Source organism: Musa acuminata, chromosome BXJ2-5 (assembly GCF_036884655.1).
Source record: "Musa acuminata AAA Group cultivar baxijiao chromosome BXJ2-5, Cavendish_Baxijiao_AAA, whole genome shotgun sequence".
NCBI classification, from domain to species: domain Eukaryota; kingdom Viridiplantae; phylum Streptophyta; class Magnoliopsida; order Zingiberales; family Musaceae; genus Musa; species Musa acuminata.
In genome coordinates, this window is record NC_088342.1 from 7360619 (window position 1) to 7374255 (window position 13637).

The 13637-nt window shown below is 36.6% G+C and overlaps 1 protein-coding gene across 1 annotated transcript; it reads right to left on the bottom strand.

Moving 5' to 3' along the window:
- Positions 1 to 130: 130 nt before the first annotated feature.
- On the bottom strand, positions 131 to 11287 carry LOC103984641 (uncharacterized). Its single transcript, XM_009402185.3, has 4 exons — positions 10640 to 11287; positions 9189 to 10040; positions 4482 to 4517; positions 131 to 349 (listed from the first exon to the last, which is right to left on the bottom strand). Exons 1-3 carry the CDS (start codon positions 11178 to 11180, stop codon positions 4483 to 4485), a joined length of 1428 nt encoding a protein of 475 aa, XP_009400460.2. The 5' UTR covers positions 11181 to 11287; the 3' UTR covers positions 131 to 349; position 4482.
- Between the last annotated feature and the right edge of the window lie 2350 nt (positions 11288 to 13637).

A 13637-nucleotide genomic window follows, 5' to 3' on the forward strand; every position in this document is an offset into this window, starting at 1 on the left:
CAGAACAATAATAACACCGAACAAGTATTACTTAACGAGAATCAAATACATGTTCCGGAAATACAAAGAGTAGAAAACCAGCATCCGTCCTCCCTTCCAGGATAAATGAAGAAAAAAAAAACATACGATGTGCAGAGGGAGGGTAAAAATAATAATTTAAGTGCAAAGATTTGTGAGCTACAAAGCGGTTTCTATGAAAAACACCGAACATATTAGACGTTCAAGGATTGATATGGTCTGCTGCACATACCGTACATGTACTGAGGCAAACAAGTAGGACATCCATTTAAACAAGACATTTATCCACTGGCACAATCATCAAAGTGCCCAATATCCACATGACATCCACCTGCAAAAGGCAAGGACATCCCGAGCAAACTCTTCAATGGTCAAAAAGCTAGTTAGATGCTTCTAAACATCAACACTAGTTTGTCTGCAGACTCAGAAAAGCCATCTCGTCATTTAGAAAAGCCATTTGCCTGACCATTATTTCAAGATTTTCGAAGCTCCTTGTTACTTAAAAAGCTGGAAAAAATGTAGAAAATATTTTTTTGGACAGAAAATAGAACCTATTCTGGAGGGTCCCAAGTCCGATTAGTGTATCATGCCTAAACTGAAAGCAGGAAGGTCATCGTCTTCTACTTACCAGAATTGTTTATCTTGCACGACTACCTGATGCTGTCATCTGTTTAGTGGTGGAGAGTGACATTACTACTCTACAAGAATTTGCAAGATTTCTCCACAGTTTGGAAGGTTTTAGGCTGTTTCCATGGTTTCAAACTTGGGATCACCTGTTGGACTCTAAATAGAACCTTAGACTGAGACTTTTTTTTATGTGGCACAAAGGAGGAATTTGTTTCTTCTGTATGTTGAATGGGTATGTCAGTACTTTGTTTATTGCAGTATCAGAACCTGGCAGGCACGTTAGATTCATGTGACATCAAAAAGCATGTTGATTGCTAAAATAGGAGAATGCTGGAAGTAGGTGTTTTAATGTACCATTGTTCTATAGGATGTTCATCCACAGTAAATAAGAAATGGTTACTGGAAAAATTATTTGGAAGGTCTTGCAGCAAATAAAGTACAGATCTGTCTCCAGTTGGTCTTAGTGAATTACAAGACAATTTCTCAAAAGAAAAGTTTGGATTACTGATGATAGATGTATCATGTGCAATAGTGAAATGAAATCATGTGACCATCTGTTAATAAGGGGTGAAGTGGCAGATGAGGGTTTGGAGTTTCTTTAAAATCTGTACCAGTGCACCTCCTATGTTCTCACTGGTTGAACAACAGACAACCTAGAGAAAAGCTTCTATTTAATGTGTTCTCTTGTTGGCTGGGATTCTTTATCTTTGACATAACGTGGGTGTTACCCATGAAAGTCAACAGGTGCTTCTGAGGAAATGTTCAAGGCCAGCCAAGCTGAAAGACATGGGTTTAAGCTACTGGTAAAGATGCTTGGCTTTGGGTTCCAGAGATGGTTGCCTGCTGTTGTAGGGTTCTCTATTTTGTTGGAGTTTTGTTGTTTCATCTCTTTTTTCTTTCTCTCTCTCTCTTTTAGTTCCCTTATTTTCACTTTCTTTCTTGTTTCTACCTCCATCTCATTCTTTTTTAAAAAAATTGATAGGGTAATTATCCCATCCTTCAAAAAAAGAAAATTTGAACAGTAGCTTTAAAATATTCTTTTATCAACATTTCCTTTCCCAAGTTACAACCACAACTTGAGTTTCTACCTTCTCATGTCACTGAACACATCAAATAAAAAAGGTCTAAAAGCAGTTGCAAAGTTCATGCAGCTAGGAGGTCAAATAATGCTGAGAGTACAAGCATAGCACATACAAAGAAATTACAATTTTTGAAATTACAAGTCATAATTGTCAAATAGCTAAGCTAGATGACTTCTTGTCATGACCCAACCAATGGGCAAATTGATCCATGACCCGACCCAATAGGATAACTAATTCATAATTTGATTAAACCTAATATATTGGTCCAAGATGTTAAACACAAGTTAATACTAGTATATGTATTAGACTTTTAAAGTCAATCTAAATCTTTGTCCATTTCTGATGTAGGATTAAATCAAGTGCTGGATTTCTCATAGAAACTAAAAGAATAGTGTAGGTAAAAACCAACATAACAAATTCAAGAAAGTTCACTTTGTCATTTTTTAGTTAGCATATTGAATGTTTCATATAATTCTCAGAACTAAGCATTCAATTTCCTTGACTTTCTAGGCCAGAGGCATATTAATATTCAAAAGTACTTCGAAAACATATTAAAAAGATAAAAGTATTACTCATGTTATTATTTTGTCAACACGTAGGTTTTTAATTTCAATGTGTACCGCTCAATAAGGGTGGTACATACCGGTCTAAGAGCTTCTCGACATGCAAATTGCCCGTTACTAGGCGGTACCAAAGTTTTGAACTCGATACAAGGCTGTATCGGGTGAAAGCGAAAAGATCAGTCTTCCAACCTACAGACACAGACACAGGGAACATTGGTGCAAGCAGAGTCCCATCGTCAAATTCCCAACCCAAATCACAGCGACGGAGAATATTAGTTGCAAGAAGAAGAAGGGGATTAAATCCAAGGTAAAGAAAGAAGACCGAGATCGAGGAGAGATCGTCGTGGCGACGCCGAAAGGAGTCCCATCAATCGACTGTAGGGTGAGGAGATGTTGCCGCACTGTCACGCACTTAGCTAGTTTTGCCTAAGTCGTGTGGCACCCTTGCGTGTCCATCCGCAAAGGTCAGCCTCTCTGAAACCTCCTATGGTCCCTTAGGACCTACAAAATAGAAAGCGAGTTAGAGAAAGCGTCTCACTCGGGATCCACAAGCAATCATTTCATTAAACACTTCATAGCCAATGCAAATTACAAACAGACTTTACAAGCTCTGAACGGTCGCACAACAAAGGGTCCAAAATGGTCCACTACAGACCGAAATCCCCACAAGTGCCCACATGACACAACCTTTATTTGCAAGCCTAGGACAACCACCAAAACTAAAGAAAATGGGACTGTTAATCCTACTACAAGCTCTTTATATGTTGTGCAAAGCATAAACAAAACCGAAAGACATGGACATACATAAACATTACATCGAACACCCCATTTACAATTTTGTTCGTGACAGCACGACAACGACGAGGTGAAGTGGCTGGTGGAGGGCATCATCAGCATCCAACACAACGCCTTTTACATGCACTGTGCCTTCCTTGGAACCCAATCCCATTATGATGCACTAATTGCTAAACCTAACCTTCACCAGTCGCCCAATGTTGTTCTGCTTCTCGTTTGACCCTAATCTCCTATCCTTTGTTAGGATTCCAATGACTTGAAGGATGCGCTCAGGTACTTGATGCAGATGCTATCGGAGTTGCAGACCTCTCTGCTCTCCCCGCACCCCCGCACAAATACTACGAACTCTGTGAGTTGGGATATCTATTTGATCTTGCTTGTAGTGAATGCTACTTGTGTAGAAGCTGGATCTTAATGTTTTTCTTTTCCAGGGACTAGGAAGATATGCGAGCGAGGGTTTTTAGTTATTTTAGGCGTACCATCGGTACACCTCGACACGTACTGTACCAAGTAAGGCTCAATACGTTGGTACGAACCGAAATTGTGAACCTTGATCAATACTATGTATATATAAAAGTAAACACGAGTCACAATCAAGAATATGCTCAATGCACATATGATGGTTGAGGCAAGAATAGCTAGTATTGTGAGACTTATTTACTACCTAAACACCAAGGTAATCAACTGTGACAATGGTGACACTGAGAGATACAGAGGAAAAGAAAAGAAACACAAAAAGAACTTTGTGAGACTAAATAAAAACAAGGCAACATTCGATATTAGAGATAAGCACACAACAAACAATATCCCAATTTGAGTCCAAAAGGATGCAGGCAAAGTAAAGAAACTACTTCTATAAATTGATAAAAGTCATACTAGATAATCAATAATAGAGAAAAAAAATCTAGGATGGCAAGTTATAGGTATGTTTAATACAGGAGTGAGGATAGAGAGAAGTTACTTGAAAAACAAAAGCAAGTAATAGGAACTCATGATTTTGTTACTTTTATTAGCATTCGAGAAATCATATTATCACAGGGTCACGTTTCACAATTTAATGAATTTTATACTTATTTGATGGGACGGTTAAGAGATCCTACTAAGATTTGGAAAAAATTTGGAAACAAAATTAAATATGTCAAACTAGCTCATTCAGCAAACTTTACAAAACAAAAGTTTGATAAATGGTGAAAAACATTTTGGTTATTTACACAAGAATGAAGAAGATATTAAAAGATTTGGTTATTTACACAACAATGAAGTAGATATTAAAAGCTAGAAAGATAGAAGAGAGACTTGCAATAGAAAACACTCAGCATATGCTAACAATAAGTTTCTGTAATGTACATATTTAGTGATACTATTGTCTTAATTAATAAGAAGAACCAGATATTACCTTAAATCAGCATTAGAGTAAGAAGCTCTATGTAATCTGCAGCAGAATAAGTTAGAATAAGATGAAAAGTATGGAACACAATTCGATTTATATGCCATGAACTAAGACAATTTGAGATAAATTCATAAATACCAAAAAAGTAAAAAGTTTCATATCTGTAACTGAATCTTCAACAAGGGAGATTAAAAAAGACAGTGCACATTGGATGAAAGTAGTTGGTCAACATGGAGTCATGTACCTTGTGTTATGTGCTCACAAATGTCATTTAGGAAACCAGATAAATTTTTTAAACAACCTATGAATCAACAAAAATTGGACGTGTAGTAATGACTACGGATCTTTGAAATACTACACTTACAGATCTAAGATGAGTTCTTAAAATTGATTACTTTGATGTAAGTTCCCTTTTTATTGTGTTTAAGGAGTCTTAGACAACCTAATACATTAGATAATTTACTGAGAGAATTTTTTATCATAAAAAAATTGTAAGCCAAACGATCATAAAATGAAAACCGAACTATGTGCTTCCCCATAATTTCCATAATAATTTTGATATTAAATTATAATTACAAATTTTCTTCCCTCACCACCAAAAGATAAAAACAAAAACATCTAGGTTTCTTTATGATGTTTCACATTGGTGTTGGAATAAAAATATTCCACCTTTCAACAACCTATAAAGCCACTACCAAGCCCTACCAGTCCTAAATTATGAGTTCAAGCTAGTGCTAGCTACAACATGCAGGCTAGTTTATCCTCTGCTAGTCAGCTCCTTTTGATCTCCAAAATAGCAAGTGATTCTGTTACAGAATGACGAAGGCCTTCTAAGCCCATTTCTAGTCAAGTTAGAACGCAGAGGGCTAATCAAACATCCTCTCTAAATCTTATCAATAATATATTTAAAATTTTCATTTTTCTTGTATATTTTCCTATATGCTCATGCATCACTTGTTGACTCCAGCAACTTTTATGATTTTCTGATATTGCCAATGACAACATTATCCTCATAGAAAGGATGTTTATTAGCTTTCCAAGGGGAGCTGACCATTTTGTAAAATTTCTCAAGTACAGCCACACAACAATACCTTCGAGCAATCTAGTATTTTCACGGGTGTCTTTAATAGTATGACAACATCTCCTATTGTCCAGTATGCACTTCTCTCTTATTCACATTAATCTGATCATTATGATGTTCATAAACAATCCACGATGACAGAATCCTCTGTTTCATAAATCTAATCTGATCATGATGATGTTCATAAACAATCCATGATGATAGAATCCTCTGTTGCACTAATAGACCACAAACCAATTTCGTGCACACCTTTTGAAAACATGATTGTGGACATGCACAAGCATGTGGCAGAAAGACATCAACGAACCAATGTCACCATAGCACAATCTTCATCAGATCCAACTAACAAGAGTGCTACCATTTTATATCATCAAAGAAGCCTTGATGCCTCTACCTACTTCATAACCTGAAGAATTTTCTGGAGGTTCAAATAAGTCCTTAAATCATCCTGGAAAATTCACAGGCCTGCTGAGATTAACAATGGAGCACCAGCCTAGCAACTATCAAACTCGTACATAATCTGTTAGGAGCTGTTCAGCTGTTGGAAAAAGTGCTATCCATTTTATATCATCAGTTAAGCCTTGGTGCCTTTACCTTATTTATAACCTGAAGGCAAGGTTTGCAATTTTGTCCGGTACAATACAGTTTGGTAAGGATGGTATTTACTGGTCCGATGACTTACTGATATTACAAACCAGGGTAAACTGGATGGTATGCCTGGTTCAAAGCCTATACTACCCGCTACACTCAATACAGGACCTATATTGGACAGTTTATTTGTTTTTTCAGCCATTTTTTCAGGATTTTCTTGAGGCTCGATATGTCCTGGTGTGTCGACACTGAATACACACGGATCGGTATGGTACCGCTGTGAATCCTGACCTATACACTATCGGTACACGAAATTGCAAACCTTGCATGAAGGATTTTTTAGAAGCCCAAATAAGCCCTCTAATCATCTTGGAAAACTCACAATAGGTTGAAATATTTTAACCAGTACGTGGTTAACCCTACACATAATTTGCCGGGAGCTATTCAGCTATTAGAAAGCATGCTAGGGGTAGGTTGCTCAAGCATCTAATATCTCCTCAAGTTCTAAAGCAACGGAAGTCAATTTTGCCCACCATATAAAATTTGGCTTCAGTAAGTGGTGATAAACAAGGGCAACATATAAATTCAATCAATTCCTAATTGTTGAATGTACAAATCATAACGGTGACTAAACTTATTTTTTATGACGTAACATCTTTCCAGAACATGTTAAAATAATGGACAGCAAATTCAAAGACATATATGAACAATAAGATCCCCACCCTTCACCTCAGAGTTAGGATGGATGCAAGGAACAGAGAATTGTTGAGCAAACAGGTGAGGGTTAGTCTGGCCTCCTCACTAAATGATATTCTACTTTTCATCTTTAGTTGAATATACATTTTCATCGTTATATTTTAGCTTGTGTTTCCAGGAATCCCTAGAGTCCGATTATGAGCCTATCTAGCATCTAAGATTCTTAATATGATTATAACATAGGGTAGCCATGTTGTTTAACTCCTAATATTAATATTTGGAGAGTTCTAGTTGTCTCTTTTTGATAGGATATTGGAAGAGACAGCATCAAGAGACAGGATTATCAAAAGAACATCATTTCTCACATAAGACCTCATATTATAAGCTAGCTATATATGTGGTTGTAGGCCCTTGAGATATGGTTTAGAATTTATTTATTTTCTTTACACAAATAGTAAATTAGTTTAGAGTGGTTAATTCTATTCTCGTGTTTTATCATGGGAAGCCGTTTCTCCACCTCAAACTAAAGAAATACTTGATAATAAAAGGGTTAGATCCTGTCAATTTATACCCCAACTGCTGCTAGACAGCACCAAATACATCCCATTACTCCCACAACTCTCCCTATCCCACAATGCCACTGCTTCCCAAAACCATTTCAACAACACATTGTCCTAAATTTTCTAACAATAGAAGTCCTATAAATCAGCCTAAAACATAATCCAAAAGCCACAAAATCCAAATGCCTGAATCTAATTGTCAGTAAGATTGAAAGAACAATTGGAAACAAGCTGAATCCATTACTCGGTTGTATTATATATGTTCTGTACATATCCTCTAAGCTTGTTTGTGTGATACTATTGTTGTAAGCATAAAATCTGTAATATGCTATATTAAATACGGAAATAATCTTTTATGCTAGGATTGAAATCAAATAATTAGATTTGGTTTAACGATGCATACCTTTTGATGTTATCTGAAAAGATATCTCTGTTTGATCTGCAAAGCACCGTCTTTAATCTAAGATCGTTATGAATCTGTAAAAGGAACTAGATCCTTCTCCTCTCTTCCTATCTTGTCACAGGACTACCTAGATTGATGGTTAGGGAGAAGAGTTGAGGGAAAGGCTGTAATCCCTCAACTGAAATAACCTTTCTATTCCTCTCGTTTCTTTATTGTCTTATTGCTCAGTCCCTAGAGGTTCTATCTATTTATAGGCGAGAGCAGAGAGTCTAGGATAAGTCATTAAAAGAGTTTCTCCCATCAAGGTTATCTCCTAAGGAATCCTACTTTAAGTTGACTTCTTTTCTATTGACCAATATATTCCATCAGAATTCAATTAGTTATATTATATATATCTTATCCAATTATAAATGACCACAAAATCTAACAATTGTTACTTAGCATTATGCTTATAACTTTACAATCTGGTAATCAGTATTTGTGTTTTTGTTCTCTCTCCATTTCTCAGCTTTATAGAGCAAACTTCATGCTTGCCATCCACATCGTATGTACTTAAACTCGTTACATAACTAAATTTACTTTTACCTACAAAGAAACCCAAATGTCTTAATCATTGCAAGAGGGAAAACATGTTGACCAAGCTCATAAGCTTTGTCAAAGCTACAGTTTTAAGGAATTCCTAATTTGCCATTAGTAACTAAGAAAGCCAAGTAAAACAAAAGATGGAAATTTTCCCTTCCCAAGACCTATATTTCAACAAGATCCACTTTGAAGGCTCTTCTTTTGCTAATTCTATCATCACTAAAATATACATCAAAAAGACAAATAGGAAGTATTGCTCTAGATCACACAGCAATATGTATTGATTGATATTTATCAGGCTGATGAAAAATTGACGTCAAGTCATATTATTTATCTTCTTTTCCATGATGCTGCATGCTATATACAAATGTATACTATAACCATTGTATGAAAGAGCACAACATATGTTAGATAAAAATATAAAATTATCATGCTATACAAATAACTATATATATAGCAAAATCATATCAATTTATAGAGAAAAAAGTATATCAACATATCATGGCAACGAAAGATAAGAAGTATGAAAATGTTAAGCTTCCTTTTGATTGGTGAATCTTCACACTGATAATACTGGTTATACTAATATTTATACATGTATTGTATGATGGAGTTGCAAATGAAAACAAAATAATTACAATGACTTAAGATTATATATCATACATATAAAATTTCAGAATTGACAGGCTGCAACACACCAAATAAGAAGAAAGAAAATCACTTGATGAAATTGATTCATTGATTTCTCCTCGGTTTATCCAGCCGATTAGCATCATGAATTCAATTTGTAGAAGAATTACCTGATGAAGCATTTACAATCTTTTGACGTTTACTTTCCTGGTCAACTTCCACTCTTAGTCCCATTCGAGAAATTTCAGGTGTAATAACTGGTTCCTTCTGCTCAAGTTCAGCTACTTTGTACTGGTTTTCTAGATTTCCATCCAGCAAGTATCGCACTGACAATGTTGCCCATTCTCTCAATAAAGGCCAACATCCATCAATAACACACCGTCGCAAGAGCAAAGAGATTCCATCTTGCTTTCTGATATCATCTTGAACCTGCTTCCTTCCATGTAGGAAATTGCAAATGACAGAAACTACATCTGTCTGAAACCCTACGTAAGGACAAACTTTCAAATATGTGGATGTCTGTATTGCCCAGTTCTTAGTAATATATGTGGGATCCAGTTCTCGAAGAAATCTTAAAAGAAGTTGTAGGAGGCCTGCAGATAGCAGTGAGTTAGCAGGGTCCTCTGCAGCTGGCAAGGAATGAACCTTCCAGCAACATATATTCCTCAGAATTACAAATGAGTACTTTAGAATATCAGTTACAAGCCAACAAGTGGGAGAAACAGAATGGCTTTGGGACCTAGCATCAACAACTGAAGAAGCTTCTTCCAAAACTTGCAGAACACTTAGAGCAAAATGTTTGGAAATGCTGTCAAGATATCCAGGCCAGCCAGTCAAGTAGTCTGATAGTGTTTCAAGTAGGAACACTTGCGCATTAGAAAATTTCTTATATGTGCAGTCAACACCACCGGAACCATCCAATATAATTGTTGAACTTAATCCCTGAAACACTCTGGTGAAATATGTTCCCTCCATACATGCTTTACCTAAGAGCCAATAGAAGTACTCCTCTTTATGACAACCTGCAAACCAGAACAAATCATGGAGCCAATATTTTAAATAAACAACTACCACTTCACCAACCTTGTAGGTATCTTTCACGATGCTGGAAAGAGAGATGCCAGAAAACATAATTTGAGATGTGTCAAAAAGTCCATGATTTGAGGAATATAGGCAACAACGAAAAAATAATTGGGTCTGGCAGCATCTACTTCTAAGCAATTTGAAGCTTCATACATTCTGGACCTAACAGCATTAGAACAAAAATCAAGCACAGAGATGATTTTAACTCGTACTCAGAAAGCCACTGCACTGTATTGAACTCCTCCTCATGCAAATTCTTTGCCCAAGATCAGTAAGATTTAGAAGTTAAGTTTCGATTCTTGAATAATAGACTTGAAATTATGCAAAACAAATGAAACGGACCAAAGAAAAAAAAAAAACAGAAAAGGTAATACCTTGTTTGTTTCAGACAACAACCTAGAAACAAGTTTAAAGAAGATAAGAATAAGACATATCTAGGGTTCAGCGCTTAATGCCAGCAAGATTTTAACATCTTTAAGAAAGATAATATGGTTTAGAAAGATTTTAAATTTGTGAGAAAGAAAAGGCAGAAACTGACCTCGGGACATGGTGTAGACGATGTTCAAGACGATCGGCAAGCCTCGCCCGGCATCACAAAGCTCTCCCAATCTCCGGCGCCCTCCCGTGGCAGAACAGCACGTATCCAAGACCATGCAGAGGCTATTGCACACCGCAGGGTCGGACATCGCAGCAATTTTGCGGAACCAGACGGGAAAGAACCGGGCCCAGACGGCGGCGCGGTGCGCCTCGCCGGCCGAGGCGACATTGCCCAGCACCTGAAACACCGTTCGCACTACCTCAGTCGACACGGGGAGGCCGGTGAGAAAGACGGAGGCCAACCTATCGACGCCGCCCGACTCGACGAAGGCGTCCTGGTTAACTGTCTCGTCGGCGCAGAGGTTTCGGACGAGGCGGAGGCGGGAGATGAGGACGGGCGCGGTGGAGGAGGAGAGGCGGCAGAGGACAGCCGCGAGGGCTCCGTCGGCGTTGAGCCGAGCGCGGCCAGCCGCGGTCCTTGATAAATTCACCAGTGATTCCACGAATTCCACACGATCGTAGTCGTCAGCCGGGTGCTCCATGGCGAGGGTATCCCCTGACCCCTGGGCTCCGTGCCGTGCTGCCGTGAAGCCCTTCTCGTCGCGCGCTTTTGCTTGGTTGTCTCGGAATCCCTCGCCCGAGTTCGAATCCGAAAAACGGCAATTTCTTCAGAAGAGAATAAAAAAATGCTCATACAATAAAATAAAATAAAATGGTCGGAAACGCACCGTGGGAAACGGAATTGAGACTTCGTTTCCGTCTCTAATACCTAAAGAATTTATTATTTGAATATGCCGCTTTAATTTATTTTACATTTGCACGCGTTAGTCTCTTGAGTCTGCGCCTTATCAAAATGCATATAGTTCATTTGGTGCTTATAATGGGTAGGTTTATGGTTACATTAATAGCATGGATGATCAATGATATGAAAATAATAATGTTATCAGTACCTCATTAAAAATCTCATGATTAATATTTCCAAGTGACTGACACTTTGATATCAAATAATCGATACATTAGTAGTGTCAATATAGATGATTGATATCTTGATACCACGTTTAAATACCGAGTGATATGACTATGATATTTAAACATTATCAAATATCCCCTGCCTCTCATGTATTTTCTCAAACATTATCAAATATAACATTCTAAATATCATACTATAAAAGATCCTCTCAAATATATTATTAAGAAGAGCTCCTATTTTGTTAAAATTTTTGGCGTATTATATTATCGAGAGTACTCAACTCTCGTTCTAACTTAAATATTGAAAGGACTTTCTCAGAAATATTATTTCTAACATAGTTTATAATATTTGACATCTTTTATATTCGATTATCCTTCATATTCTAACGAGATAAATATAGAATAAGACTATGATCGGCTCCAACTATATATATCATATAATTAAATTTAATTAATATTTAATATTTTATTTTATTTTAAAATTTATTATGATTGTGTCGAGAATTAATAGAAGTTTTATTTTTTATAAATAATAAATGATGAAGTTAGGATTCCAATCTTACACATTATGATACACCGAAAAAGTTTACTAGTTAAGCTATCTGACATCTTGTATATCACCACCAGACTAATGTTTAAAGTGTTAAATATATATTATTTAAGATTTTTTTTCAACCTTTGGTAAGATTATTTGGTACAGACTAATATTTAACGTATAAAATATATTAATTTAGGCTTTGAACCCTCCTAAGAGGGTTTAGTATATTATTATCAGACTAGTATTTAATATATAAAATATATCAATTAAGATTTTAAACTCTCAATTTTAATAAGAGAGTCTAGAACACTATCACTAAATTAAAATTTAAGATGTTAAAAATATGTTAGTTGAGGTTTCGAACCCATAATATTCGATAAAAATCTTTGGTAAGAAAGTCTGGTCAACCCCATCAGATCAATATTTAAAATATTATTTTTTTTTATTTTAAAACAAATTAAATATATTATTATTAAATTAGTATTTAAGATATAAAAAATATTCGCTAGATATCGATTCCTCCATCTTTAATAAGAGGATACCTAAATCATTTCATTCGGTATTTCTTTATTACAAAATGCTCGTCTTTGATGCTGTAACCACTGACAGATGTTTGGCCTTTACCCGACCACCATCGTACTCGGTCCCACCTCCCCTCTTAGTTACCCCTACTGTGGTTATTCAAGACCGAGAGAGAGTGCGGTGGTGCCCACAAAGGAAAATAAATAAGAGTCATGATGGCGGTGAAAGAGACAATCTAAATCGACCCTTTTTGTATCAAAATAATGTACGACTGTTTTCTCAAATCAACTTTCGAAAGGCCACGTCTAATATTCCAAAAATTATCTTTTAATTATTTCTTGCTAGTTCCAGACATCTGTCAAGAACGCTGTTGTCGTTCACAGCACACGTAGACAAACACACAAGCCTTGGATTTGACAAGTCTTCTTCTGTCTCACGCATGTCCTTATCACCTGTTCTGTGTTTGCTTATGCTTAAGACCTAATTAAAATGGTCCCTGGAAAGGCCTCCGCCAGCTTCCTGTCCTGTTCTCGATGCAGCACTTGCGAGACGACCATGCCGACTCGGAAAATGTCATTCCATCCATATACATATATTTATAACACGTCAATTTGGTTGTTCTTGTGCTTCGTTTTCAATCAATCATGTCTCTAAGATCCCAACTAAATCTAATAAATCTATGAACCCGAAAAGACGATCCATGCTCACATGTTGTCATTGGATTTCGGATTTTCGACCCGTTAAACAACTCTCTTTGTTCCTCCGTTCTTGTCATCTTGTTATCAATATCTTGCTGCTTCCTTCGTTGCACGCCATGCTTTGATCTCGAGAGTACTTGTTTATGGTTTTATTAATAGTCTATCAAAGAGAAGGAATCATAGACCATCGGAGTAGACCGTACATATTTACTATTTTCGGTAAATCCAGGTAGATATAAATTATATCCCCATGTTCAGGCTCATTCGTCTCG